The sequence below is a fragment of the Chlorocebus sabaeus genome, chromosome 6 (assembly GCF_047675955.1).
Source record: "Chlorocebus sabaeus isolate Y175 chromosome 6, mChlSab1.0.hap1, whole genome shotgun sequence".
Classification (NCBI taxonomy): Eukaryota; Metazoa; Chordata; class Mammalia; order Primates; family Cercopithecidae; genus Chlorocebus; species Chlorocebus sabaeus.
The window spans coordinates 912,122-936,163 of NC_132909.1; the positions used below are offsets into that span (position 1 = coordinate 912,122).

The 24,042-nt window shown below is 44.4% G+C and overlaps 2 protein-coding genes across 8 annotated transcripts in view; both read right to left on the minus strand.

Moving 5' to 3' along the window:
• Positions 1-845: 845 nt before the first annotated feature.
• Positions 846-6,847, minus strand: ZSCAN4 (zinc finger and SCAN domain containing 4). The gene is made up of 4 exons (XM_007998345.3): positions 5,918-6,847; positions 4,146-4,639; positions 2,569-2,734; positions 846-2,482 (listed from the first exon to the last, which is right to left on the minus strand). Exons 2-4 carry the CDS (start codon positions 4,539-4,541, stop codon positions 1,743-1,745), a joined length of 1,302 nt encoding a protein of 433 aa, XP_007996536.3. The 5' UTR covers positions 4,542-4,639; positions 5,918-6,847; the 3' UTR covers positions 846-1,742.
• A 12,919-nt stretch (positions 6,848-19,766) lies between these two features.
• ZNF134 (zinc finger protein 134) overlaps positions 19,767-24,042 on the minus strand; it is a 29,159-nt gene continuing 24,883 nt past the window's right edge. For 6 of the 7 annotated variants that reach the window (XM_073015842.1, XM_038006423.2, XM_038006422.2 and 3 more), the window contains one exon: positions 19,767-21,835. In XM_073015842.1, the coding sequence (XP_072871943.1) occupies positions 20,358-21,835 (1,478 nt within the window). In that variant the 3' untranslated portion in view covers positions 19,767-20,357. Of the gene's footprint in view, positions 21,836-22,463; positions 23,136-24,042 lie in introns of those variants that run through there. The other variant, XM_007998326.3, reaches the window with a different exon arrangement.

Below are 24,042 nucleotides of genomic sequence, written 5' to 3' on the forward strand. Positions count from 1 at the left end.
GTTTCTACAGGGCACCTTCTAGTTTGTCAGTTGGATTGAACCCAGTTACCTAGTGGAAACCAACTCACACATGAATCCCCCAAAATCGACTAGCATATGCATTGCTATTTCAGCTTTGCCCGGAATTCTTTTTCTCCAAACTGACCTTTCAAACTGGTTCCAGAAATAAGCTTCCCTTGCTCACATCTCCATCATCTTGGAAGAAATTAACAGGGAAAAAGGACTTTTCTGGTAACTGTCTGCCAATAAAATAGCAATCTGCAACTTTCAATCACCAGTCATATTCAGGTCAAGTTTAGCTATTAATTTCTCATAAATTTTAAACATTATAGTATCATTTACATATGAAAGTTTGCTTTCATAATCTAAGACCTGCTTCCAGATTTCCACCTCTGCTCCACCCATTTTGAGGTCCATGTGGCTGCACCATAGTTAAAGGGTGTGGTGTAAGGACAGGAGAGAAGTCAGGAAAAGCCTCACTGGAGCATGGTGAGCTGGTGTTTGTGTCCTCAGTGTGGAACTCATTGCCTTTTAATGTGGGCACACTGCTGGATTTTAAAGAATAATGCCAGGCCCTGTGGCTCACATCTATAACCCCAGCACTTTAGGAGGCCATGGTGGGAGGATAGTTTGAGACCAGTCTGGGCAACATAGCGAGATCCTGTCTTTACAAAAAAAGTTGTTTTTTTTTTAATTAGCCAGGTGTGTTCTTGTGCTCCTGTGGTCCCAGCTAATTGGGAGGCTAAGGTGGGAGGATCTTGTGAGCCCAGGAGTTTGCAGCTGCAGTGACCTATGATGGTGCCACTGCACTCTGGCCTAGGTGAAAGAACAAGACCTTGGCCGGACACAGTGGCCCACGCCTGTAATCCCAGCACTTTGGGAGGCTGAGGCGGGTGGATCACCTAAGGTCGAGAATTCGAGACCAGCCTGACCAACATGGAGAAACCCTGTCTCTACCAAAAATGCAAAATTAGCCAGGTGTGGTGGCATATGCCTGTAATCCCAGCTACTCAGGAGGCTGAGGCAGGAGAATTGCTAGAACCTGGGAGGTGGAGGTTGCGGTGAGCCAAGATCGTGCCATTGCACTCCAGCTTGGGCAACAAGAGTGAAACTCTGTCCAAAAAAGAAAAGAAAGCGCAAGACCCCAACTCTTTATTTGTATTTTTATTTTTTGAGACAGAGTTTTGATCTTCTCGCCTAGGCTGGAGTGCAATGGTGCGATCTCAGCTCACTGTAACCTCCGTCTCCCAGGTTCAAACGATTCTCCTGCCTCAGCCTCCCAAGTAGCTGGGATTACAAGTGCCTCATGCACCATCACGCCCTGCTGATTTTTGTATTTTTAGTAGAGACAGGGTTTCACCATGTTGGCCAGGCTGGTCTCGAACTCCTGACCTCAGGTGATCTGCCGGTCTTGGCCTCCCAAAGTGCTTGGATACAGGCATGAGCCACCGTGGCCAGCCCCATCTCTTTTTTTTAAGAAAGGTAATCAACATTATGGATTCATTCATTTATTCAACAGAAATTTATTGGTTCTTGGAAACATTCCACTTTCCCAACCGCTTGGAATACTTTAGTGAACAAAACTAACAAATTCCATGCTCTCCTTAGCCTTACATTTTAATGAAGCAAGACAATAAATTGAAAGCATAATCAGGAAATTATATCCTAAATAGATAAATACTATATACTATGGAAATATACATACTTGCATACATATTTATATACATTATCAGACCAGCAGCTTAGGAAGCTTCTGGTGTGGAGGGAACAGTTGGCGGAGTAGTTTTCTCATGAGTCCTCATATGGCGGTGGTATGTGGATGACTGGCGGTAGCTTCTCTTACAATACGGACATGTATAAGGCTTTTCTCCTGTGTGGATTCTCTCATGAGACCGCAGGTTGGTTTTGTGGCTGAAGGACTTTTCACACACGCTGCATGTAAAAGGCTTCTCTCCTGTGTGAATTATCTGATGCACATGTAGGTCTGATATCTGGAAGAAGCCTTTCTGACACTCGGGACAAACAAATGGCCTCTCATTCCTGTGTCTTCTCTGGTGAGCTAATAAGTGACAGAGATACTTAAAGACCTTGGGGCATTCTTCACATTTGTATGATTTTCGGACTCCATGGGATCCTTTCTGATGTACCTCACGTGTGGGGTTCCCCTCATTGCTCTGGTGGGTAGGGGCAGACTCAGGGGATAACTGCTCTGGCTGAGAGATAGACCCTGCTCCCATCTCCACAGGGACACCTTGAAAAATAATTCCGTTTATGGAGCCTTCCTGGGATCTAGCAGTGACTAGCTCTGTTCTTCTTGAGTTGTATGGGTTGTCAGAAGAAACACCTCCCTCTTTAGGCCTAGGGCCATTCTCTTCCTGGATGATGATTAGAGAAACTATTTGATTGTCTTGATTAGTATTACTTTCATTTACTTGAGTAGTTTTCAAAGAACTGTTGCAGCCATCTTGTTCATCTTCATGTCCTGTGAAAATAGACACTCACTGAAGTTGTACTCAAGAAGGGGTCCACATAGAACACCCCTCAGTTGTGCAGATTTACCTGACTTACCTTGTCCTGTTTCTGAGGAAGTGTCTTGGGAAGTCTGGAAGGGTGTCCCCATGTTTGCTTCTCTTGGGGTTTTGGCAGACACTTGTTTTGTGAGATGAACAATGACATCTTTTAAGGGCATATTGTCAGAAAAGAGAGCTTCCTGTCCCTGCATTTGGACATGGACCTGTAAAGAAAGCCAGATCACTGTAGTATCTGAATCTGTTGTGTAGCAGAAGACTTTTTGGAAAAGTGGCCCTTAACAGGCTCTCACAAACTCCCTCAAGTATTGGCTACCACATATTTTGTCCACCATCTCTGATGGTGTTATTCTTGTTACTACAAGCTCTTATGTTTAATAAAGTCACATGGACATTGAATTTACAAGTACTGAATCATTTCCCCTAGGAAGAATTCAGGGTTAGTTCCTGTGAGCTTCTGGCCACATTATTTTTGTCAATTGATCAATACATGAGTTTATTTTATGTGTGTATATGTTCAAAGACACCTCATTTAATATATATTTATTGATTAAGTCTGAACTCAGAGGATCCAACACACGTATTATCTCCGTAATGCATTGCAATTTCCTTGCACTTAGGAAGACTAGACAGTGTTTCAGCATTTTACTTCAGTGTCACTTTAAACAACAAAGTTATCAATAAAAAGCATAAAAGTGTGAAAATGTGCCACTAAATAGACTGTGAAAAGGACACTTATTTACACTGTAGGAACCAAAATAGGAAGCGAGGTTGTGACCTTGTTCAACCTCACCTGGAAACATGCTCCTAAGGTGACTCAAATATTTTACCACTCTGCACATATCTGAAAATGATGGAGAAGGTGCCTCAGGTATTTATTTTAAGCTTACAAATAAATTTTAGCAATTTTGCAAATATGGGCTCTGAGAATAAGGATCTATTGTAATAGTTCTTTAGAATGTCTTTATTGATTAGGGTTCCCTGACAGAAGAACCAGCTCTTGTCAAGACATTTCTTCCTCAACCTTGAGGTCTTCATTTAAATGTCAATTTCAGGCCGGTCTCACACCTGCAATCCTAGCACTTTGGGAGGCTGAGGCAGGCGGATCACTTGAGGCCAGGAGTTTGAGACCAGCCCAGCCAACATGGTGAAACCCTGTCTCTATAAAAAATATAAAAATTAGCCGGGCTTGGTGGAGCACGCCTGTAATCCCAGCTACTCTGGAAGCTGAGGCATGAGAATGGCTTGTGCCTGGGAGGCAAAGGTTGCAGTGAGCCGAGATCATGCCACTGCACTCCAGCCTGGGCAACAGAAAAAAAAAAAAAAAAAAAAAGTCAATTTCTCTGCCATTATACAGACTAAAATTAACTTATTCAAACATCAATATGTTTGGCTCCTATATGTCCTACAGAGTAAAAAGATATATACCTTTTTGCTTTTTTTCTTGAGCACTTAGGACATTGAAGATTATTCTTTGTGAGAATGGTGGGAGAGTGTGAGCTGACTAATAACTGGACCTCCGATAGCTTCTCTAACTTCCAGACAACTCTAACTGACCGTGATTTATTTCTTACTTTCCTCTGTCCCTCATCCCAGAAGTCAGAATGCTGTACTCACTAAGGCAGGTGGATTTATGATGTCATCAGTCAGGTCTTCCATGAATCTCTCCAGGTTTTTGCCACTTGATTTCCATTTCTCTTTCACACTGGCTTTGTCATTGCAGTGGCCACCAATCATAAACTGCTCCAGGACTAATAGAGAAATAATTTCATCCTTGCTGTGCTTTTCTGGTTGCAGCCATGAGTGAAAGATCCTATAAAGTCTTTGCAATTCCTGCCTTGCATATGAATTATTGCTGTCTTGAAATGAATTCAGCATCGTTCTTGAGAACTCAGAAATCCCTTCTTCTGTCTGAACAGCAGGTCCTTGACTTCGTCGAAACTCTGAATTTTCTGATCCAAGATTATTCTTGGATGGTTCACACTGAAATACGGTTCTTAGATCTAAAGCCATTCTTAGCAATAAATCTGAGAGACTTAACTTTGATGATTCAGTCCCTTGAGTCTCTAGGGATTTCTTTCAGCAGTTGGTGGATTCTTTAAAACTGCAAGCTAGAAATAGAAAAGAGATAAGTAATTAATTGCACCACTGGCATAATTAAAGACAAATCAACCAAAAAATTAGGCCTAGATGGTTTTATGGATGAATTCAAAGAAATAATTATAACTTAACATAAACTCTCCAGGAGCATATAAGAGGAAGCACTACCCACTTTAGTTACTGAGGTCAGCACTTCCTGATATCAAAATTTTACAAATACATTAAAATAATCCAAAACAAAATATTTGAAAATCAAATCTACTCACATATACATCACAAGTGGTATTCATTTCTAAAATGCAGGAAGTTTGGGTTAAAATTCAAAAATCAATGCAATTTACTTCGTTAACAGGATATGGCTACAAGAATGTAATAAAATCATCTCAATGAATGCATTTAAAATGTTTAAATGCCAGTGTTTATTACTGAAAAAGGCACATAATAAACTAGAAGTATTAGGAAATATCCTTGGCTGGGCACAGTGGCTTACTCCTGTAATCCCAGAACTGTGGGAGGCCAAAGAGGGTGGATCACTTGAGGTCAGCAGTTCGAGACTAGCCTGGCCAACATGGTGAGGCACCATCTCTACTAAAAATACAAAACTTGCTGGGCATGGTGGCTCACGCCTGTAATCTCAACACTTTGGGAGACTGAGGCAGGTGGATCACCTGAGGTCAGCATTTCTTTTTTTTTTTTTTTTTTTTTGAGACGGAGTCTCGCTCTGTCACCCAGGCTGGAGTGCAGTGGCCGGATCTCAGCTCACTGCAAGCTCCACCACCTGGGTTCATGCCATTCTCCTGCCTCAGCCTCCCGAATAGCTGGGACTATAGACACCCACCACCTCGCCTGGCTAGTTTTTTTTTTTTTTGTATTTTTTAATAGAGTCGGGGTTTCACCATGTTAGCCAGGATAGTCTTGATCTCCTGACCTCAGGATCTGCCCGTCTTGGCCTCCCAAAGTGCTGGGATTACAGGCTTCAGCCACCACGCCCGGCCTCGAGGTCAGGCCTCGAGGTCAGGATTTCAAGACCAACCTGACCAATATGGTGAAACCCCATCTCTGCTAAAAATACAAAAATCAGCCAAGCATGGTGGTGTGTGCCTGTAGTCCCAGCTACTCAGGAGGCTGAGATGGGAGAATTGCTGGAGCCTGGGAGGTGGAGATTGCAGTGAGTTGAGATCGTGCCACTGCACTCCAGTCTGGGCGACAGAGCAAGACTTTGTCTAATACACACACACACACACACACACACACACACACAGAACTTAGCCGGGTGTGGTGGCACGTACCTGTAGACCCAGATACTAGCTACTTCAGTGGCGGAGGCATGAGAATCGCTTGAACCTGGGAAGTGGAGGTGGCAATGAGCCAGGATCATGCCACTGAGTTCCTGCCTGGGAAACAGAGTGAGACTCTCTCAAAAAAACAAAACAACAACAACAAAAACTTGATGTGAAAAATATTTTACAAAATAATTACAACAAAATTTATTGTTAAAAGTTTTCTGCTTCAGCTATCATCTCTATGAAACATTGGATTGCTCCCTAACCAGTGAAATAAGGAAAGAAAATATTTCAAACCTATTTATAGAGTCTTGATTTTGTTTACAAAACGTATTCAATAAATTTGGTGGGGATGTAAATCAGTTAACCTCTATGGAAAACAGATGGAGATTTCTCAGAGAACTAAAAATAGAACTAGCATTTGATCCAGCTCGGTATCTACTCAAAAGAAAAGAAATGGTTATGTAAAAAAGACACCTGCACTAATATTTTGATTGCAGCACTAGTCACAAGAGCAAAGTCATGGAACCAACCTAAGAGGCTACCAGTGGTTGACTGGATAAAGAATATGTGAAATACATACCATGGAATATTATGCAGCCATAAAAAAGAATGAAATTAGTCCATTGCAGCAACATAGATGGAGCTGGAGGCCATTATCCTAAGTGAACTAACTCAGAAACAGAAAACCAAATACCACATGTTCTCACTTATAAGTGCTAGCTAAACAGTGGGTACACATGGACATAAGGATGGAAATAACAGATGCTGGGGACTCCACTGGGGGAGGTGGGAGAGAAATGGGTATTGAAAAATTACCCACTGGGTACAATGTTAACTATTTGAGTAATGGGTACACTAGAAGCCCGATTTCCACTAATATGCAGAATACCTTTGTAACAAACATGCGCATGTACTCCCTGAATCTAAAATAAAATAAAATATTCAACAACTAGTAGCCTACGTGAATTTAGTAAGATGTCTATTACAATGCCAATATACCAAAATGAACTGAATATTATATTATTATGCTATCACAAGCAGTTGAAATTAAAACCAAAAACCTCTTTTCACTGTGACGCCTGTAATCCCAACACTTTGGGTGGCTGAAGTGGGTGGATCACTTGAAACCAGGAGTTCAAGACCAGACTGGGTCAACATGGTGAAACCCTGTCTCTACTAAAAATATAAAAATTAGCCGGACGTGGTGGTGCATGCCTGTAATTCCAGCTACTCGAGAGGCTGAGCCAGGAGAATGGCTTGCACTTGGGAAGCAGAGGTTGCAGTGAGTTGAGATCGGGCCACTGCACTTCAGCCTGGATAACACAGAGAAACTCCGTCTCAATAACAGAAATAGTAATCATCGTCGTTATCACAATCATCATCATCAGAAAATAAAGTATTAGAAACTGAGAGTAGAAGGGTGGTTGCCGGGAGCGTGGTGGCGCATATGGGAAGATGTTGAGCAAATGGTGCAAACTTTATTTCTTTATTTTGAGACAGGGTCTCCCTCTGTCAGCCAGGCTAGAGTGCAGTGGTGCCATCACAGCTTACTGCAGCCTCAACCTCCTGGGTTCAAGTGATCCTCCTGCCTTAGCCTCTTTTTTTTTTTTTTTTTTTTTTTTTGAGGCGGAGTTTCGCTCTGTGGCCCAGGCTGGAGTGCAGTGGCCGGATCTCAGCTCACTGCAAGCTCCGCCTCCCAGGTTCACGCCATTCTCCTGCCTCAGCCTCCCGAGTAGCTGGGACTACAGGCGCCCGCCACCTCGCCCGGCTAATTTTTTGTATTTTTTAGTAGAGACGGGGTTTCACCGTGTTAGCCAGGATGGTCTCGATCTCCTGACCTCGTGATCCGCCCGTCTCGGCCTCCCAAAGTGCTGGGATTACAGGCTTGAGCCACCGCGCCCGGCCTGCCTTAGCCTCTTGAGTAGCTGGGACTACAGGCATGCACCACCACACTCGGCTAATTTAAAAAAAATTTTTCTTTTCGAGGCTTGGTCTCGCTGTTTTGTCCAGGCTGTCTTGAACTCCTGGACTCAAGTGACTGCTCCTCACTCTAGCCTTTCAAAGTACTGGGATTACAGGCATGAGCTACTATGCCTATGGCAAACTTTCTTTTATAAAATGAATATGTGGCTGGGCACGGTGACTCGTGCCTGTAATCCCAGCACTTTGGGAGGCCGAGACAGGCAGATCACTTGAGATGAGACATGGTGAAACCCCGTCTCTACTAAAAATAAAAAATTAGCCAGGCATGGTGGTGCACACGTGTAATTCTAGCTACTCGGTAGGCTGAGGCAGGAGAATCGCTTGAACCCGGGAGATGGAGGTTGCAGTGAGCCGAGATTGTGCCACTGCACTCCAGCCTGGGCGACAGAGTGAAGGTCCATCTCAAAATAAATAAATAAATAAATAAAATAAATAAATGTCACCACGTCATTCTCAGGCTAGGAAAAAAATGAATATTCTCTGGAGATCTGATGTACAGCATGGTGGCTATAGCTAATATATATTGTATGCTTGCAATTTGCTAGATTTTCAGTGTTCTCATGATGTAAATAAGATAATTGGCTCACGCCTGTAATCCCAGTGCTTTGGGAGGCCAAGGTGGGCATATCGCTTGAGGTCAGCAGTTCAAGACCAGCCTGGTAACATGGTGGATCCCCACCTCTACTAAAAATGCAAAAATTAGTTGGGTGTGGTGTCATGCACCTGTAATCCCAGCTACTTGGGAGGCTGAGGCACAAGAATTGCTTGAACCCGAGAGGTGGGGGTTGTAGTGAGCCAAGATCACACCACTATACTCTAGCTTAGGTGACAGAGCAAGACTCTGTCTCAAAAAAGAAAAAGAAAAAGAAAAAAGATTACTATGTGTGGTGATAAATATGCTAACTAACTTGATTGTGGTAATCATTTTGCAATGTATACATATATACAGAGAGAGATGTCACGTTGTACACCTTAAATAGATGCAGTCTTTGTCAATTATACCTCAGTAAAGCTAGAGAAAACAAGAAAAAGAGAAAGAAGAGAATAAAATAGAAAAGACAAGCCAGAATCCATACAAATGACACCTTTCTCTGGTTGAAAACTTATTAGGCACAGACATCTGCAAGGCCACTACCAGCTACACCCACTGTGTTGTGAAAGGATACATTCCTTGGAAAACATTCTTAGTACCTTTACTGTTTGAATTTTTTTCCTGTTAACAGTTACCATTCCTTAGAACTTCACTGCTTTAACCAAAGCTATAATTTTATGTTTATCTGTTTTTACTCCCCATCCTTTCCCACTGATGCTTAGGATTCAGAAGTAAAACTGAGTTTGCATTGCTTGAAATTGATTTCTAATCCCAAATCAAATTACCTGCCTGTACAACTATAGACACACCCTTTGGAATCCTGAATGGATAAAGAATTTAATCCCTTTTCTGTTAATGTATCACAGCTATTTTTGTGGGTTTTTTCCCTCCAATTTTATACATGGTTAACATTTCAAAGATTTGTGCAATTTTGAAAAAAGCAAACTTCATGCCATAAAATCAGAAAATGGTGGGAGTAATACGTGGGCACACAAAAACCTAACTGATTTCTGTTAGTTAATGTTATTTCCTGCTTGTGTTAATCTCATCTGGTCTGATTAGACCAGATCTGCCACCCTGATGGCATCAGTTAATGAGGCAGAGGTGATCCTGGTAAAACCTCTTGGGAGAAAATGGAACACTTTCTTGCCTTTCCCTAATCCCTTTGTCATAATGCTTCCAGTCAACGTTTATAAAATGCTAATCTGCTCACATCATACCCCACTCTACTCTCTGGATGGCTCCCCTTTGCCCTCAGGGAAAAGCACTGAGTCTTTGTCCTATGAGGCTTTCCTGGGCCAGCTCTACACTTCTCAAGCTCCATCTTAGGTGTTGTGGCTGGTTCTCCACATGTAGGGACATTGGTCTCTCTCCCTTTGTTTTTGTTTTTTGTTTTTTCCTGTGGAACCCATGGCTTCTCCTTCATTTCACTTCCCTCCAAGTTCTCTTTTTGGATTACCCACCGTTTTTCCCCTATGACACACAGACCACATGTTCACACTTGGAGACATGCACTACGTCCCACATAGACAAGGCCGCAAAGTATTATGGTTTATTTCCCAGAGCCTGGGAATTCAAAACAAGGCTACCGGAGTTCTAATCTGGAGTCTGGCATTTACAAACTGTGTGATGCAGGCGTGCTTCCCATCAGGTCTGGGTCTGTGTCCTGGGGTTTATGATCTCTAGTGACCCTCAGCTAAATATCTCCTATAATGCAATACAAAGGAATTACTAAGCTGGGCGCAGTGGCTCACGTCTGTAATCCCAGCACTTTTGGAGGCTGAAAGTGGGCAAATCACTGGAGGCCAGGAGCTTGAGACCACCCTGGGCAACATGGCAAAATCTTGTCTCCTCAAAAAATAGAAAAATTAGCCTGGTGTGGTGGTGTGCGCCTGTAGTCCCAGCTACTCAGGAAGCTAATGTGGAAGGATCACTGGAGGCTGGGGAGGCTGAGGCTGCAGTGAGCTGTGACTGGGGCTACTAAACTTTAGCCTGGGTGACAGAGACCTTGTCTCGGAAAAAAAAAAAATTACTAGAACATAAAGCGATACGATAGACTTTTCTAAGAGAAATCTTCAGTCACACCAGTCCTTTATACAAAGTACACGACATTAAGCCCTTTTGGGTCAGAGCTGTTTTAACAAAAGATCATTCCCTACACCTGGGAGACCACCATATCTCTGTACTTAGGAATTTTCCTGAAACAGCTATGCCTACATACACATGCATACACACTCAGAGACACAAAACTGGGAATTTTCCTCCCATTATGGAAGCTTACCTCCTTCTTGGTTGGCTGGGTAATCCCGGGCTGAACACTGAGCTGTTGTGTGACCGGCTTTCCACACTGGGTTTATCTGATGTGCCTCCTAAGGCTGCTCCCTTTTATAGGATCTAGAATCAGTGATTTAAAGACATGATTGGATAACACTTGTCTGTTGATTGAATTACTGATGGAATCTTCATCCAGCCACAGCTCCGTGTCTCTAATATAGTGTTAAATACCATCACTGGTCCTAGGTCAATAGGTCATAAACAAACACATTAGTATTTCTGCAGGCTAGGTGCAGCAGCTCACACCTGTAATCTCAGCACTTTGGGAGGCCGAGGCAGGCAGATCACCTGAGATCAGGAGTTCGAGACCAGCCTGGCCAACATGGTGAAACCCTTTCTCTACTAAAAATACAAAAATTAGCCGGGCATGGTGGTGGGCATCTGTAATCCCAGCTACTCGGGAGGCTGAGGCAGGAGAATCGCTTGAACCTGGGAGGTGGAGGTTACAGTGAGCCAAGATTGCACCACTGCATTCCAACCTGGGAGACAGAGCAAGACTCTGAAGCCCTAGCCTGAGCAACAAAGCAAGACCCTGTCTCTACCAAAAATAATGTTAAAAATGTTAGCCAGGTATGGTGGCATGTCCCTATAGCTTGTTTGAGCCAAGGAGTTCGTGGCTACAGTGGATTATGACCGCCCCACTGAACTCTGGCCTGGGAAACGGAAGGAGACCCAGTCTCAAAAACAAACAAACAAAAAACACGCCTGTAATCCTAGCACTTTCGGAGGCCGAGGTGGGCGGATCACGAGGTCAGGAGTTCGAGGTCAGCCTGGCCAATGTGGTGAAACCCCATCTCTACTAAAAATACAAAAATTAGCCAGGCATAGTGGCGCGTGCCTGTAGTCCCAGCTATTCAGGAAGCTGAGCAGAAGAATTGCTTGAACCTGGGAGGAGGTTGCAGTGAGCTGAGATTGTGCCACTGCACTGCAGCCTGGGCGACAGAGGCAGACTCTGTCTCAAAAACAAACAAACAAACGAACAAAAACAAAAACACAAAATCTGCTGTTAAATGTGACAATGTCCTCATTAAATGAAAATATAATAACAAACGTTATATATAACAAACGTTAGTCTCACAAATTCTGGTCAAGTTTTATTATAAATTACTCATACAAACATGACAAACTTTTGCTCAAACTTTTCAGTGTTCAGAGATTTATGAATTACAAGGGTGGCAGAGGGCAAGGCTAGTGCTCTGTCTCCTTCTGTGCCAATTCCAGGCTGGTGGAACAGAGGGGGCCCAGGACCCCAGAGAAGGCATTCCTAATTCATCAAAAAGATGACAGGGGCTGAGACTAGGATTATATCAGTGGAAAGGGAGAAATTGGTACATATTTTATATTGAGAAAGCGTATGATGTTTGATAGACTCTAAGGAGTTTCATCCACATTTACTCCATATAGAGAAGTATCCCTGCTCCCATCAAGAGCCAACTTTCCACTGGTGGTTTAGGTCCTGTCACCAACTGTGTCATTAAACCAACTGTGACAGGACATAAAGCGCCAGTGGAAAATTGACTCTTGATGGGAACAGGGGTACTTCTCTGCTACAACAATGAGAAATGGGCCAGGCGCAGAGGCTCATGCCTGCAATCCCAGCACTTTGGGAGGCCGAGGTGGGTGGATCACCTGAAGTCAGGAGTTCGAGACCAGCCTGGCCAACATGGTGAAACCTCGTCTCTACTAAAAAAGTACAAAAATTAGCCAGGCCTGGTGGCAGGTGCCTGTAATCCCAGGTACTTGGGAGACTGAGGCAGGAGAATTGCTTAAACCTGGGAGGCAGAGGTTGCAGTGAGCCAAGATCACACCACTGCTCTCCAGCCTGGGCGACAGAGTGAAACTCCATCTCAAAACAAAACAGAACAAAACAAAAACGAAAAATGTAGAGAATGTGAGTACCACTGGAGGTCAGTTGTTAATTGGTGGTGGGATGTGGACCGGACGCGGTGGCTCACGCCTATAATCCCAGCACGTTGGGAGGCCGAGGCGGGCGGATCACAGGTCAGGAGATCGAGACCATCCTGGCTAACACGATGAAACTCCGTCTCTACTAAAAATACAAAAAATTAGGCGGAGCTTGCAGTGAGCCGAGATTGCGTCACTGCACTCCAGCCTGGGCGACAGAGCGAGACTCCGTCTCAAAAAAAAAAAAAGATTGTGGTGGGATGTCTCCTTCTACAGTCTCAGGGAGTTCCTTGAGCTCTGTAAGGAGTAAGAAAAAAGTTTCGGGAAAAGCTGGCAATTTCTGTTTGGAGGAGGTTATTGGACTTTTGAGTTCAGATATACAGCCAGCTGTTGGACATGCTGGTGTGTAACTCTGAGAGCAGTTAGACCTGGGGCATGATGATATCGGTAAGAGTGGTAATAACATCAGGGATCATAATAACTAACCTTTAAGCAGTCAGGGCATATTTGACTCTGTTCTCAGTGCTTTCTGTACATTAGCCCATTTCCATTACAACAGTCCTGTAAAGTAGATCCTAAATAACTCCATTTTAACATCAAAGTAACAGAGGCACAGAGAAGTTCAGTACCTTGGCCAGTGCTACATAGCCTGTAAGTGGCTGGGCTAGGATTTGATACCTGGCTCCAGAGTGGGACTCTGAGTGCTACATTAAGGAGGCAAAGGCACACAACCACTGTGTAAAACCAGCAGCTTTCTAGGGAATGGGCCAATGGAGGAGTGAAGGGCATGAGCGGGAGGATTTATCCTTGGGGAACACAGGTGGTGGAGGAAATGACCTGGCGATACCCCAATTTAGGCATGGAATAAACAGGCACAAAAGAAAAATAAATGTGAAAGCCACATAGTAATTTAATCAAATAAGGATATTACAAAGACAGCTATCAAATGTTTTTCTGATCAATTGGGAAGGCAGGTAGTGCTGCCTTTGGTAAAAATAGATGACCTGTTTACATCCAGCATCATCTCAACTTGTGTCTGGTGAGTATTCCCGCTCCAGTGTGAGTGAGGAAAATAACCCTTGTTTCCAAGAAGACAAAGCCAATCTGCCTCAGTATGTAGGAAACAGTGATTTCAATTAGAATACAAAAAAAAAAAAAAAAAAAAAAAATCTGGCAGGAAAATAAACAAAACTGTTACTTTCTTTTTTTTCCGAGACAAAGTCTTGCTCTGTTGCCCAGGCTGGAGTGCAGTGGTGCAATCTTGCCTCACTGCAACTTCCACCCCTGAAGTAGCTGTGATTAAAGGCGTGTGCCACCACGCCCGGCTACTTTTTGTATTTTAGTAGAGACGGGGTTTCACCATGTTGGCCAGGATACTCTCAAACTCCTGACCTCAGGTGATCCGCCTGCCATAGATCCCAAAGTGTTGGGATTACAGGCGTAAGCCACCACACCCGGCAACTTTCTTTTCTTTTTTTTTTTTTTTTTTGGAGAAAAAATATTTAGTTTGTTTGTTTATGTATTTATTTATTTATTTTTGGTTGTTGCATCTACTTTAATAACAACTTCAAAAAAGGAACAACATTCATCCGGTTCTAAATGTCTTTATGAATGCAAAGACTGGGGTCCCCTGCCAGCTTCCCAGGCAGCTCTGCGCCTCCCATAGGTGGCTGCACTTGGACCACACCACTCCATTAGCTTAAAGCTACAACAGTCATAAAGAGAAGGAAAGAACTGGGGAGCCAGCACGCGAAGCTTATCCAGTGCTTCCAGTCATACAAGCAAGCTGCAGGATCTCAGGGAGGTGCGTGGATCACCCTGTGGAGATTCTCCAGGGCGCATCGAAGCTTAGCATGTTTAGTGGAGACTTGGACAAAGCCCCGAGTCTGTGCGGGACCTGTAGGAACCATGGCAGGCATTGGCTGCTTCATGAGGATCTGATATGGTTCCTTTTTAAAAACTGCATTCTTCAAAAGGCAAACTACCCAACTCCCTTTTAAATATGAATATAATACAAACTTATAATACACACACTTGTCAAAATTGTGTGCAAAGAACTGCTAAAGTGACTTTCTCTCTTATTTATTTATTTTTTCCCCGAGACGGAGTCTCGCTCTGTCGCCCAGGCTGGAGTGCAGTGGTCGGATCTCAGCTCACTGCAAGCTCCGCCTCCCGGGTTCACGCCATTCTCCTGCCTCAGCCTCCCGAGTAGCTGGGACTGCAGGGGCCCGCCACCTCAACGGGCTAGTTTTTTTTTTTTTTGTATTTTTTAGTAGAGACGGGGTTTCACGGGGTTAGCTAGGATGGCCTCGATCTCCTGACCTCGTGATTCGCCCGTCTCGGCCTCCCAAAGTGCTGGGATTACAGGCTTGAGCCACCGCGCCCGGCCTGTGACTTTCTCAAAGTAATAAGTTGTCCTAAGATGATTTTCTGTAAACCTACTTAGGCCTGGCAAAGATACTTTAAGTATCATCACAACTTGGATTAATTTAATTTTAATTAATTAATTTATTTGTTGAGACGGGGTTTCACTCTTGTTTCCCAGGCTGGAGTGCAGTGGTGCGATCTTGGCTCACCACAACCTCCACCTCCTGGGTTCAAGCAGTTCTCCTGCCTCAGCCTCCGGAGTAGCTGGGATTACTGGCGTGCGCCATCACGCCCAGCTTATTTTGTATTTTTAGTAGAGATGGGGTTTCTCCATTTTGATCAGGCCGGTCTCGAAATCCTGACCTCGTGATCCACCCGCCTCAGCCTTCCAAAGTGCTGGGATTACAGACGTGAGCCACCGCACCCGGCCTTGGATTAATTTTAGAAAAAGGGTGGCTTTAGGTTAAACACACATTTACAAAAGAGCAATGATTCACCCAGGAGCTGACAGGTGCAGACTGATGTCAGTGAACTTGTGTTGTATGAGCTTAAAAAAAAAAAGTATTAACATTTAAAATACAAAATTTGACACCAAGTGTAAACATCTTTGTGACTACAGACACTGGAGATACCAGCTGCCTCCCTGTATTTAGCAGCCTACACAAATGGTAAGGGGTGTGCTGCCGGATGTTAGCATGCTGGAGTGGCTGAGGTGGGAAGAACCGCTGGAAGCCAAGGAAAAACATCAGAACTGAAGTTACAGAAAATGGAATCCCAGTAGCACAGTGGCAGCTAGATTCCTTTTGCTTTTGTCTGTAGCTTGCATTAGCAGAGTGCAATATCCAATTACTATCCACTTTACTTTTCTAATCGTGCATACATCACAAAAGGTAAAAGACCCCTATGCTTCCAGCCAGCAGCGGCTTTGCATGATTGCCAGGCTCTCAGACCCCACATCACTTGGCCTTCTTAGTGGGGATAGCTCCCAGAATGCGGCTAAAAGCCAATTTTGCCCCTGGTAAGTCATGGAATAGCCCAGCTTAGCCTCGCTGTTAATGAAGGACATGAATCCCAGGCAGGTCTCCACGAGGAGGGGGCGCTCCACGACCAGCACGCGTGCGCTTGTCCTGGCAAAGGACTTTCCTTTTTGGCGTTTTTGACCTTGGATTCACAGAGCCTTGAAGCTTTCCATCTGGCACAGAGTTGCTGTGTTCTCATCCGCACCAGCCATCGCGTGTTGTATGAAACGGGCACAGGGCACGTTTGTGGACCAGGGATTCCATCTGTTTACGAAGGAAAGGCGACTTCGCTTGTCCCACCGAATTCGAATCCCAAAACCTTCTCGCTTGTTGAGCGATTTAGGGGGAAACTGGAATTCTCGGCAGGAGACGGCGTGCCATCCGGGCCGCCTGCCAGCCCTGGATCGGATGTAGCCGTCTCCACCGCCGAGCGCGCCCTGCCGGTGACCGGGTCCCGCCGCCGCTTCTCACTGTCCCGGGCGCCCCTCGGCCGGAGCCGCAGCCCCGCGTCTCGCCGTCCTCCGCGGCCGCACGACTGCGCCGACTCCTCCCCGCCGCTGGGTGCCGCGGGCGGAACACCGAGGATTCCGTGACGGGTGCGGCGCTGGGCCCCAGACGCGGAGCGGCCAGAGCGCCTGGAGCCGCCGCCCCGCGCCCAGCTCCTCGCCCGCCGCCAGCAGCGCCCTGGGGCTCTTGCCCGCCGGGTCCACCGAGCCCCGCAGCTGCGGCGTCGCCGCGCCCGACCCCGATCCCTCACTTTCATCTACCCAGGAACCAACCTTCCTTCCTTCTTTCTCTTTTCTCTTCTCTTCTCTCTTTTCTTTTTTCTTTTCTTTTTCTTTTTGACGGAGTCTCTGTCGCCCAGGCTGGAGAGCAATGGCACGATCTCGGCTCACTGCAACCTCCACCTCCCGGGTTCAAGCCATTGTCCTGCCTCAGCCTCCTGAGTAGCTGGGACTACAGGTGCCTTCACCACGCCCGGCTAATTGTTTTTTGGTGTTCTTAGTAGAGACGGGGTTTCACCATGTTGGTCAGGCTGGTCTCGAACTCTTGATGTCAGGTGATCCGCCCGCCTCTGCCTCCCACACTGGTAGGATTAGAGGCGTGAGCCACAGTGCCTGTCCTTCTCTGGTAATTTCAAAATCGTTTTATTACAAGTCAATAAAATGTAAACAAATTAATAAAATTTAAAACATGCAATAAAGAGGATTTGTTCAATAAAGATAAATTCAATTACCAACAGCTGTTTTTTGTTGTTGTTGTTTTGAGACAGGTTCTCACTCTGTCACCCAGACTGCAGTACAGTGGTGGGATCTGAGCTCACTGTAACCTTTGCCTCCTGGACTCAAGAGATCCTCCCACCTCAGCCTCCTGAGTAGCTGGAAGTAGCTGGGATTACAGGCTTATGATACCACACCCAGCTAATTTTTTTTTTTTTTTTTTTTTTTTTTTTTTAAGAGACAGGGTTTCACCACATTGTCCAGGCTGGCCTCAAACTCCTGGACTCAAGTGATCCTCCCGCCTCGGCCTCCCAAATTAAGTGCGCCCGGCCTATAGCATTTTCTTGACATAAAGGTCTACCATTATCTTAATGGTATAGGAAAAAAGTGTGTGTGTATGTATACATAAATGTAAATATTGGGACCTATTACCTAGTAATAAAATAGAATTAGTTGAAGTATAGAAGTGAATTTTCTTTTGCCTCAGGCCTTAGCTTTAAATAACATGTGGGATTCAAAGTGAAGAATAACAACGCCCGGTGGCTTACGCCTGTAATCCCAGCAATTTGGGAGGCTGAGGCTGGCAGATCACTTGAGTTCTGGAGTTGGAGACCAGCCTGGGAAACATGATGAAACCTAGTCTCTACAAAAAGTACAAAAATTAGCTGGGAGTGGTAGTACACCCGTAGTTCCAGCTATTGGGGGTGAGGGTGGAGAGCAGAAAAGGGGCTAAGGCAGGAGGATCTCTTGAACCCAGGAGGTTGAGGCTGCAGTGAGCTGAGATCATGCTACTGCACTCCAGCCTGGGTGACAAATGAGACCTTGTTAAAAACAACAACAACAACAACAACAACAACAAAGTAAAGAATAATCTTAGGCTGGGTGCAGCGGCTCACGCCTGTAATCTCAACACTTTGGGAGGCCAAGGTGGGTGGATCACTTGAGATCAGTAGTTCAAGACCTGCTTGGCCAACATGGTGAAACCCATCTCTACTAAAAATACAAAAATTAGCCAGGCATGGTAGTTCAAGCCTGTAGTCCCAGTTACACGAGAGGCTGAGGCAGGAGAATCACTTGAACCAGGAGGAGGAGGCTGCAATGAGCCGAGATCGTACGATTGCAGCCTGGGCAACAAGAGCAAAAATTCGGTCTCAAAAAAAAAAAAAAAAAAAAGAGGCTTCATCCTCATTAGTATAGTGGTGAGTAACCTAACCCTCCTGAGTAGCTGGAATTACAGGCACCCACCACCACACCCAGCTACTGTTTGTATTTTTAGTAGAGAGGGGGTTTTACCATGTTGGTCAGGCTGATCTCGAACTCCTGACCTCAGGTGATCCACCCACCTTGGCCTCCCAAAGTGCTGGGATTACAAGAGTGAACCACCACATCTGGCTGAAAATTACACATTCTGATGTGGAAATATACAGAACAGTGAACTATACACACTGTGGAAATACACAGAACAGTGAAAATTTTTAAGAATTTAGTTTGAAATACAGATATGCAGGATGTTGCAAATGTAAGAGTAGGGTCAGGAGCAAGAGCAAAGTTGGAGGTGCCACATACTTTCAAACAACCAGATCTCATGAGAACTCACTATGGTGAGGACAGCACCAAAAGGATGGTGCTAAACCATTCAGGGGAAACCACCCTCATGAGCCAATCACCTCCTGCCAGGCCCCACCTCCAACATTGGAGATTACATTTCAACATGAGGTTTGGGCAGGACAGATATCCACACCATATCAATAGTGCAGAATACCTTTCACCTACTTTCCCCAGTAGTGACATCTTATATAACCTTAGTACATCATCAAAACCAGGTATGCGACATTGGTTCAATCCTCAGACCTCTTTCAGACCTCACCATTTTATACACTCGTTGTGTGTGTGTAGTTCTATGTATTTTTTTTTTTTGAGACAAGAGTCTCTCTCTGTCACCCAGGCTGGAGTGCCATGGGGCAATCTCGGCTCACTGTAACCTGCACCTCCCAAGTTCAAGTGATTCTCCTGCCTCAGCCTCCTGCGTAGCTGGGACTACAAGTGCATGCCACCATGCCCAGGTGGTTTTTTTTTTTTTTTTTTTAGACGGAGTCTCACTCTGTCACCCAGGCTGGAGTGCAGCGGCACGATCTCGGCTCACTGCAAGCTCCGTCTCCCAGGTTCACGCCATTCTCCTGCCTCAGCCTCCTGAGTAGCTGGGACTACAGGGGACCACCACCACACCCAGCTAATTTTTTGTATGGGCAATAATTCAAATTCAGATTATGCCAAAACTGGAAAGACAGTTGTATTTTTCCATTATACTGTTGTCTCTGAGGCATACAAATAATATGATACCTCTCTCTCCCTCCAAAAGTGTTTACTCTGTAAAGCTAGCAGGGCCCAATTCTGTTTTTGAACCACCTTAAAGAGTGAATCAAATGCCAAGATAAAGGTAGCTTAAATAATAATGCCTTTATTATTGTAAAAAACAAAGCGATGTGAGGCAAGCAGTTCCAAAGTTGGTGACTGAGAGGCTGGAAAAAATCCATGGAGGTGTCACATGAAACCAACATGTCTTGAAAGAAGAGTCCTTCTTGGCAAGCTGCCAACAACACTCATATTGGGTTCTCTGGCACAAAGCTGGGTCAAGTCCATGCCCTGACTTGTCAGAGAGGAAGACTCAGACTATTCATGATTTCTTCTAGCAAACGGGGAGAAACAGAGGTCTGCTTCCTTCAGCAGGTTCAGGAGGTAAATGGTGCACATTACGTGGACCTCACAGGTGGTAGATGTGATACGGCTTCTGCCTCAGAAACTGTCAGTGACATAAATGGCAAGAGCCATATATGGCAGGTGAGAAAGTCTAACACTTTCTAAATGGCAGGTTAGAAAGTGTAACACATACCTGGAACTTAAGGGGAATCTGCCCACTGTATATCCTTCGATGTTGGGGCTTCCAGTTCAGGTACTTGTCTCTCTCACAGGTGTACTCCTTCAGTATAATTACACTAAAAGGAAATTGCATATTCTCAGTACAGTTAAGGCTTTTCTCCAGTGTGAACTCTCTGGTGTTGAATGAGGACAGATTTGCAGCCAAAGGATTTCCCACATTCACTGCACTGATAAGGCCTTTTTCCAGTGTGAACTCTCCGGTGTTGAATGAGGCTAGAACTTTGGCTAAAGGATTTCCCACATTCACTGCACTCATAAGGCCTTTCTCCAGTGTGAACTCTCAGGTGTTTAATGAGGTTAGATTTACAGCTAAAGGATTTGCTACATTCACTGCACTCAACAGGCCTTTCTCCAGTGTGAACCCTCTGGTGGTTCTTAAGGTTGGAGCTATGGCTAAAGGATTTCCCACATTCCCCACACACATAAGGCCTTTCCCCTGTGTGGACTTTCCGATGTGAACTGAAGCTGGAGCTTTGCTTAAACGATTTCCCACATTTACTGCACTCATAGGGTCTTTCTCCAGTGTGAAGTCTCCGGTGGTGAATGAGGCTGGAGCTTCGGCTAAAGGATTTTCCACATTCATTGCACTCATGAGGTCTTTCTCCAGTGTGAACTCTCTGGTGGTAAATGAGGCTGAAGTTTTGGCTAAAAGATTTCCCACATTCACTGCATTCATAAGGTCTTTCTCCAGTGTGAACTCTGCGATGCTGCATGAGGTTGGACCTTTGGCTAAAAGATTTCCCACATTCGCTGCATTCATAAGGCCTTTCTCCAGTGTGAACTTTCCTATGGCTATTGAGGCTGTAGATCTGACTAAAGGATTTCCCACATGCAGGGCACACATAAGGCCTTTCTCCAGTATGAACTCTTTGATGTATAACGAAACTGGAGTAGTAGGTAAAGAATTTTCCACATTCGTTGCATTCATAAGGCCTTTCTTCACTGTGGACTTTCTGGTGCTGAATGAGGTTACATCTTCGCGTACATGCTTTCCCACATTTGCTGCACTCAAAAAGCCCTTCTCTAGTGAGGATTCTCTGGTCCTGAACAAGTGTGTCTGTGTGGCTAAAGGCTTTACTGTATTTTCCCCAGTTGCGATGATTTTTCCCACTGTAAAAGGCCACCACACACTTGTTACTGTTATTTGGCTTCTCCCCTGTTTGAGTGGCCTCTTGATGGAGAAACCTCATGTTGGCCAGGAAGTCTTTCCTGATCTCCCTACAGGTGAAGGGCTTCTCCGACACATGGACTGTGCAGCTCTTTGTAAATGAGGCTGTGTCCACATAACTTGTGAAAGGTGCCTCTTTAATGTGCTGCCTCTGGTGCTGTTGAAGATCTGCATTGATGTAGAATTGTTTTCCATATGTGTGTAGTTTCTGCCCACAGTTTGTTCCTTGGTGTTCAGCCAAGTGCAAAATATCTCTCAAGACCAGGCCACATATTTCACAGGAGTAGGCATTCTGGGAAGATGAACCTTCTTTGGAAGTCCTGAACTGTGGCACTCCTTCTACAGAAATTCTCTGTTCAGAAGGTGTTTCCTCATGCTCCACTCCATGCCAACAACCTAAAAGTAAAGAGGTCGTGGTGAAGTACATGTTACCTTTATTAGGAGGAGGCAATGCAATCACAAATGCACATCAGTTATAGCAAAGAACTAGTTTATGGGCCTGTCTTCAGGAAAAGTTGAGTTGGGGGTCAGGTTGAGGAAGCACCTGTTGTGTATTACTGGTCCCTAAGGTTATGGAATAGGGTGGGCCCTCCCAGGTACAGTACACAAGGCTAAGGTATGGCCCAGGACTAAGAGGCATGTTCTACAATTAATTCCTCTGATAATAGCTTTTAGCGGGATCGTATCTGCTGGTGACAAGTGATGCCGTGAAGTGTATGTCCAGGCCCAGGAAAATCTCACTGGAACAGTAACTGGGACTATTAAGGGAGATATGCACACTTCAGGACAAAATAATATTACAGAACGCTACAGAGGGAACAGTGTAAAGAACAGATGGGATAAGGAGTCCAGAGAGGTGAGGATTAGCGTTAGCTAGAAGTCAAAATAAAAATGACAAGTAGGAGAAATAACAAGTTTGCAAACTGCTAAGAATGAAGAGGAGAAGGTCAAAGTGAAGTGTCTCGGGCAATGGCATCAAGACAAGTCAAACAGGACAGGTTCTTGGTGCAATTTAAACACAGACCTGATGACATGCCTTTTCCCAAGTGCCATTCATGTAGGCCAGGCCCTCTCTGATCCCATCTTGCTGAGGCTAGAGTTATGAACATCCTGTGAAGAACAGAGGACACTTCCCCTAGTCCTAGTTGAGCAACTACATGAGACCAGGATGATGTAAGTCCTAAGGGAAAGACAGGACACGTGAGCAACTAACATTGGCCCAGAAGAACTGGGCACAAAAAAGAACAAGGAAAGTTAAAGAAGTTAAGTTTGTATAAATTCAAGTTAGTGTTGTAACTTTAGGATGTTAAATGTAATTCCCATGGTAACTATTTTTAAAAAAGAGCTACATAAAGTATACAAAGAACTGGGCATGGTGGCTCACGCCTGTAATCCCAGCACTTTGGGAGGCTGAGGTTGGTGGATCAACTGAGGTCAGAAGTTTGGCACCAGCATGGCCAACATGGTGAAACCCTGTCTCTACTAAAAATACAAAAATTAGCTGGGTATGGTGGTGTGTGTTTGTAATCCCAGGAGGGATTACTCAGGAGGCTGAGGCAGGAGAATCACTTGAACATGGGAGGCAGAGGTTGCAGTGAGCCAAGATCGCCCCACTGCACTCCAGCCTGGGTGACAGAGAGAGACAAGAAAGAAAGAAAAGAAAAGAAAAGAAAGAAAAAGAAAGAAAGAAAGAAAAGAAAGAAAGGAAAGAAAGGGAAGGAAGGAAGGAAGGAAGGAAGGAAGGAAGGAAGAAAAGAAAAGAAAAGAAAGAAAGAAAGAAAGAAAGAAAGAAAGAAAGAAAGAAAGAAAGAGAAAGAAAAGAAAGAAAGAAGGAAAGAAAGAAAGAAGGAAGGAAAGAAAGAAAGAAGGAAGGAAGGAAGGAAAGAAGGAAGGAAGGAAAGAAAGAAAGGAAAGAAAGAAGGAAAGAAAGAAAGAAAAGGAAAGAAGGAAGGAAAGAAGGAAGGAAGGAAGGAAGGAAGGAAGGAAGGAAGGAAGGAAGGAAGGAAGGATGGAAGGAAGGAAAGAAAGAAGGAAGGAAGGAAGGAAAGAAAGAAAGAAAGAAAGAAAGAAGGAAGGAAGGAAGGAAGGAAGGAAAGAAAGAAGGAAGGAAGGAAGGAAAGAAAGAAAGAAAGAAAGAAGGAAAGAAAGAAAGAAAGAGTACACAAAGGAAATGACAAGGAATTAAAAAGTTTCACTACAAAAAAAAAAAGTGAGCCGAACACAAAAGAGGCAGTAATGTAGGCAATTAGGATCAAAAAAGCTATAAGGCTATAAGACATGGGGAAAACAAAGAGCAAAATGATAGAAGTCAGCCCTTCCCTATCAGTGATTACCTTAAACGTAAATGCCTTAAATTCTCCAAACTTTTAGCTTAAACTCTGCCAAAAGACAAAGATTGGCAGAATGGGTTAAAATAAAAACAACCCATGATCCAACTTTATGATGTCTACAAGAGATTCGCTTTAGATTCAAAGATATAAATAAGGTGGAAGTGACAGGCTACAAAAAGATATTCCATGCAAATAGCACGCAAAAAAGAGTAAGAATGGCACACTAATATACAATAGAGACTTTAAATCAAAAGGGTAACAAGAGATATAAGA

Excerpts from the sequence above, each read along its gene's own strand:
- ZSCAN4 (XM_007998345.3), bottom strand. The coding sequence starts at position 4,541 with ATGGCTTTAGATCTAAGAACCGTATTTCAGTGTGAACCATCCAAGAAT. Across the intron at positions 2,735-4,145 it reads TCATAAATCCACCTGCCTTA|GTCCATGTCCAAATGCAGGG; the intron begins GTGAGTACAGCA and ends CTTTCTTTACAG. Across the intron at positions 2,483-2,568 it reads TTCCTCAGAAACAGGACAAG|GACATGAAGATGAACAAGAT; the intron begins GTAAGTCAGGTA and ends CTATTTTCACAG.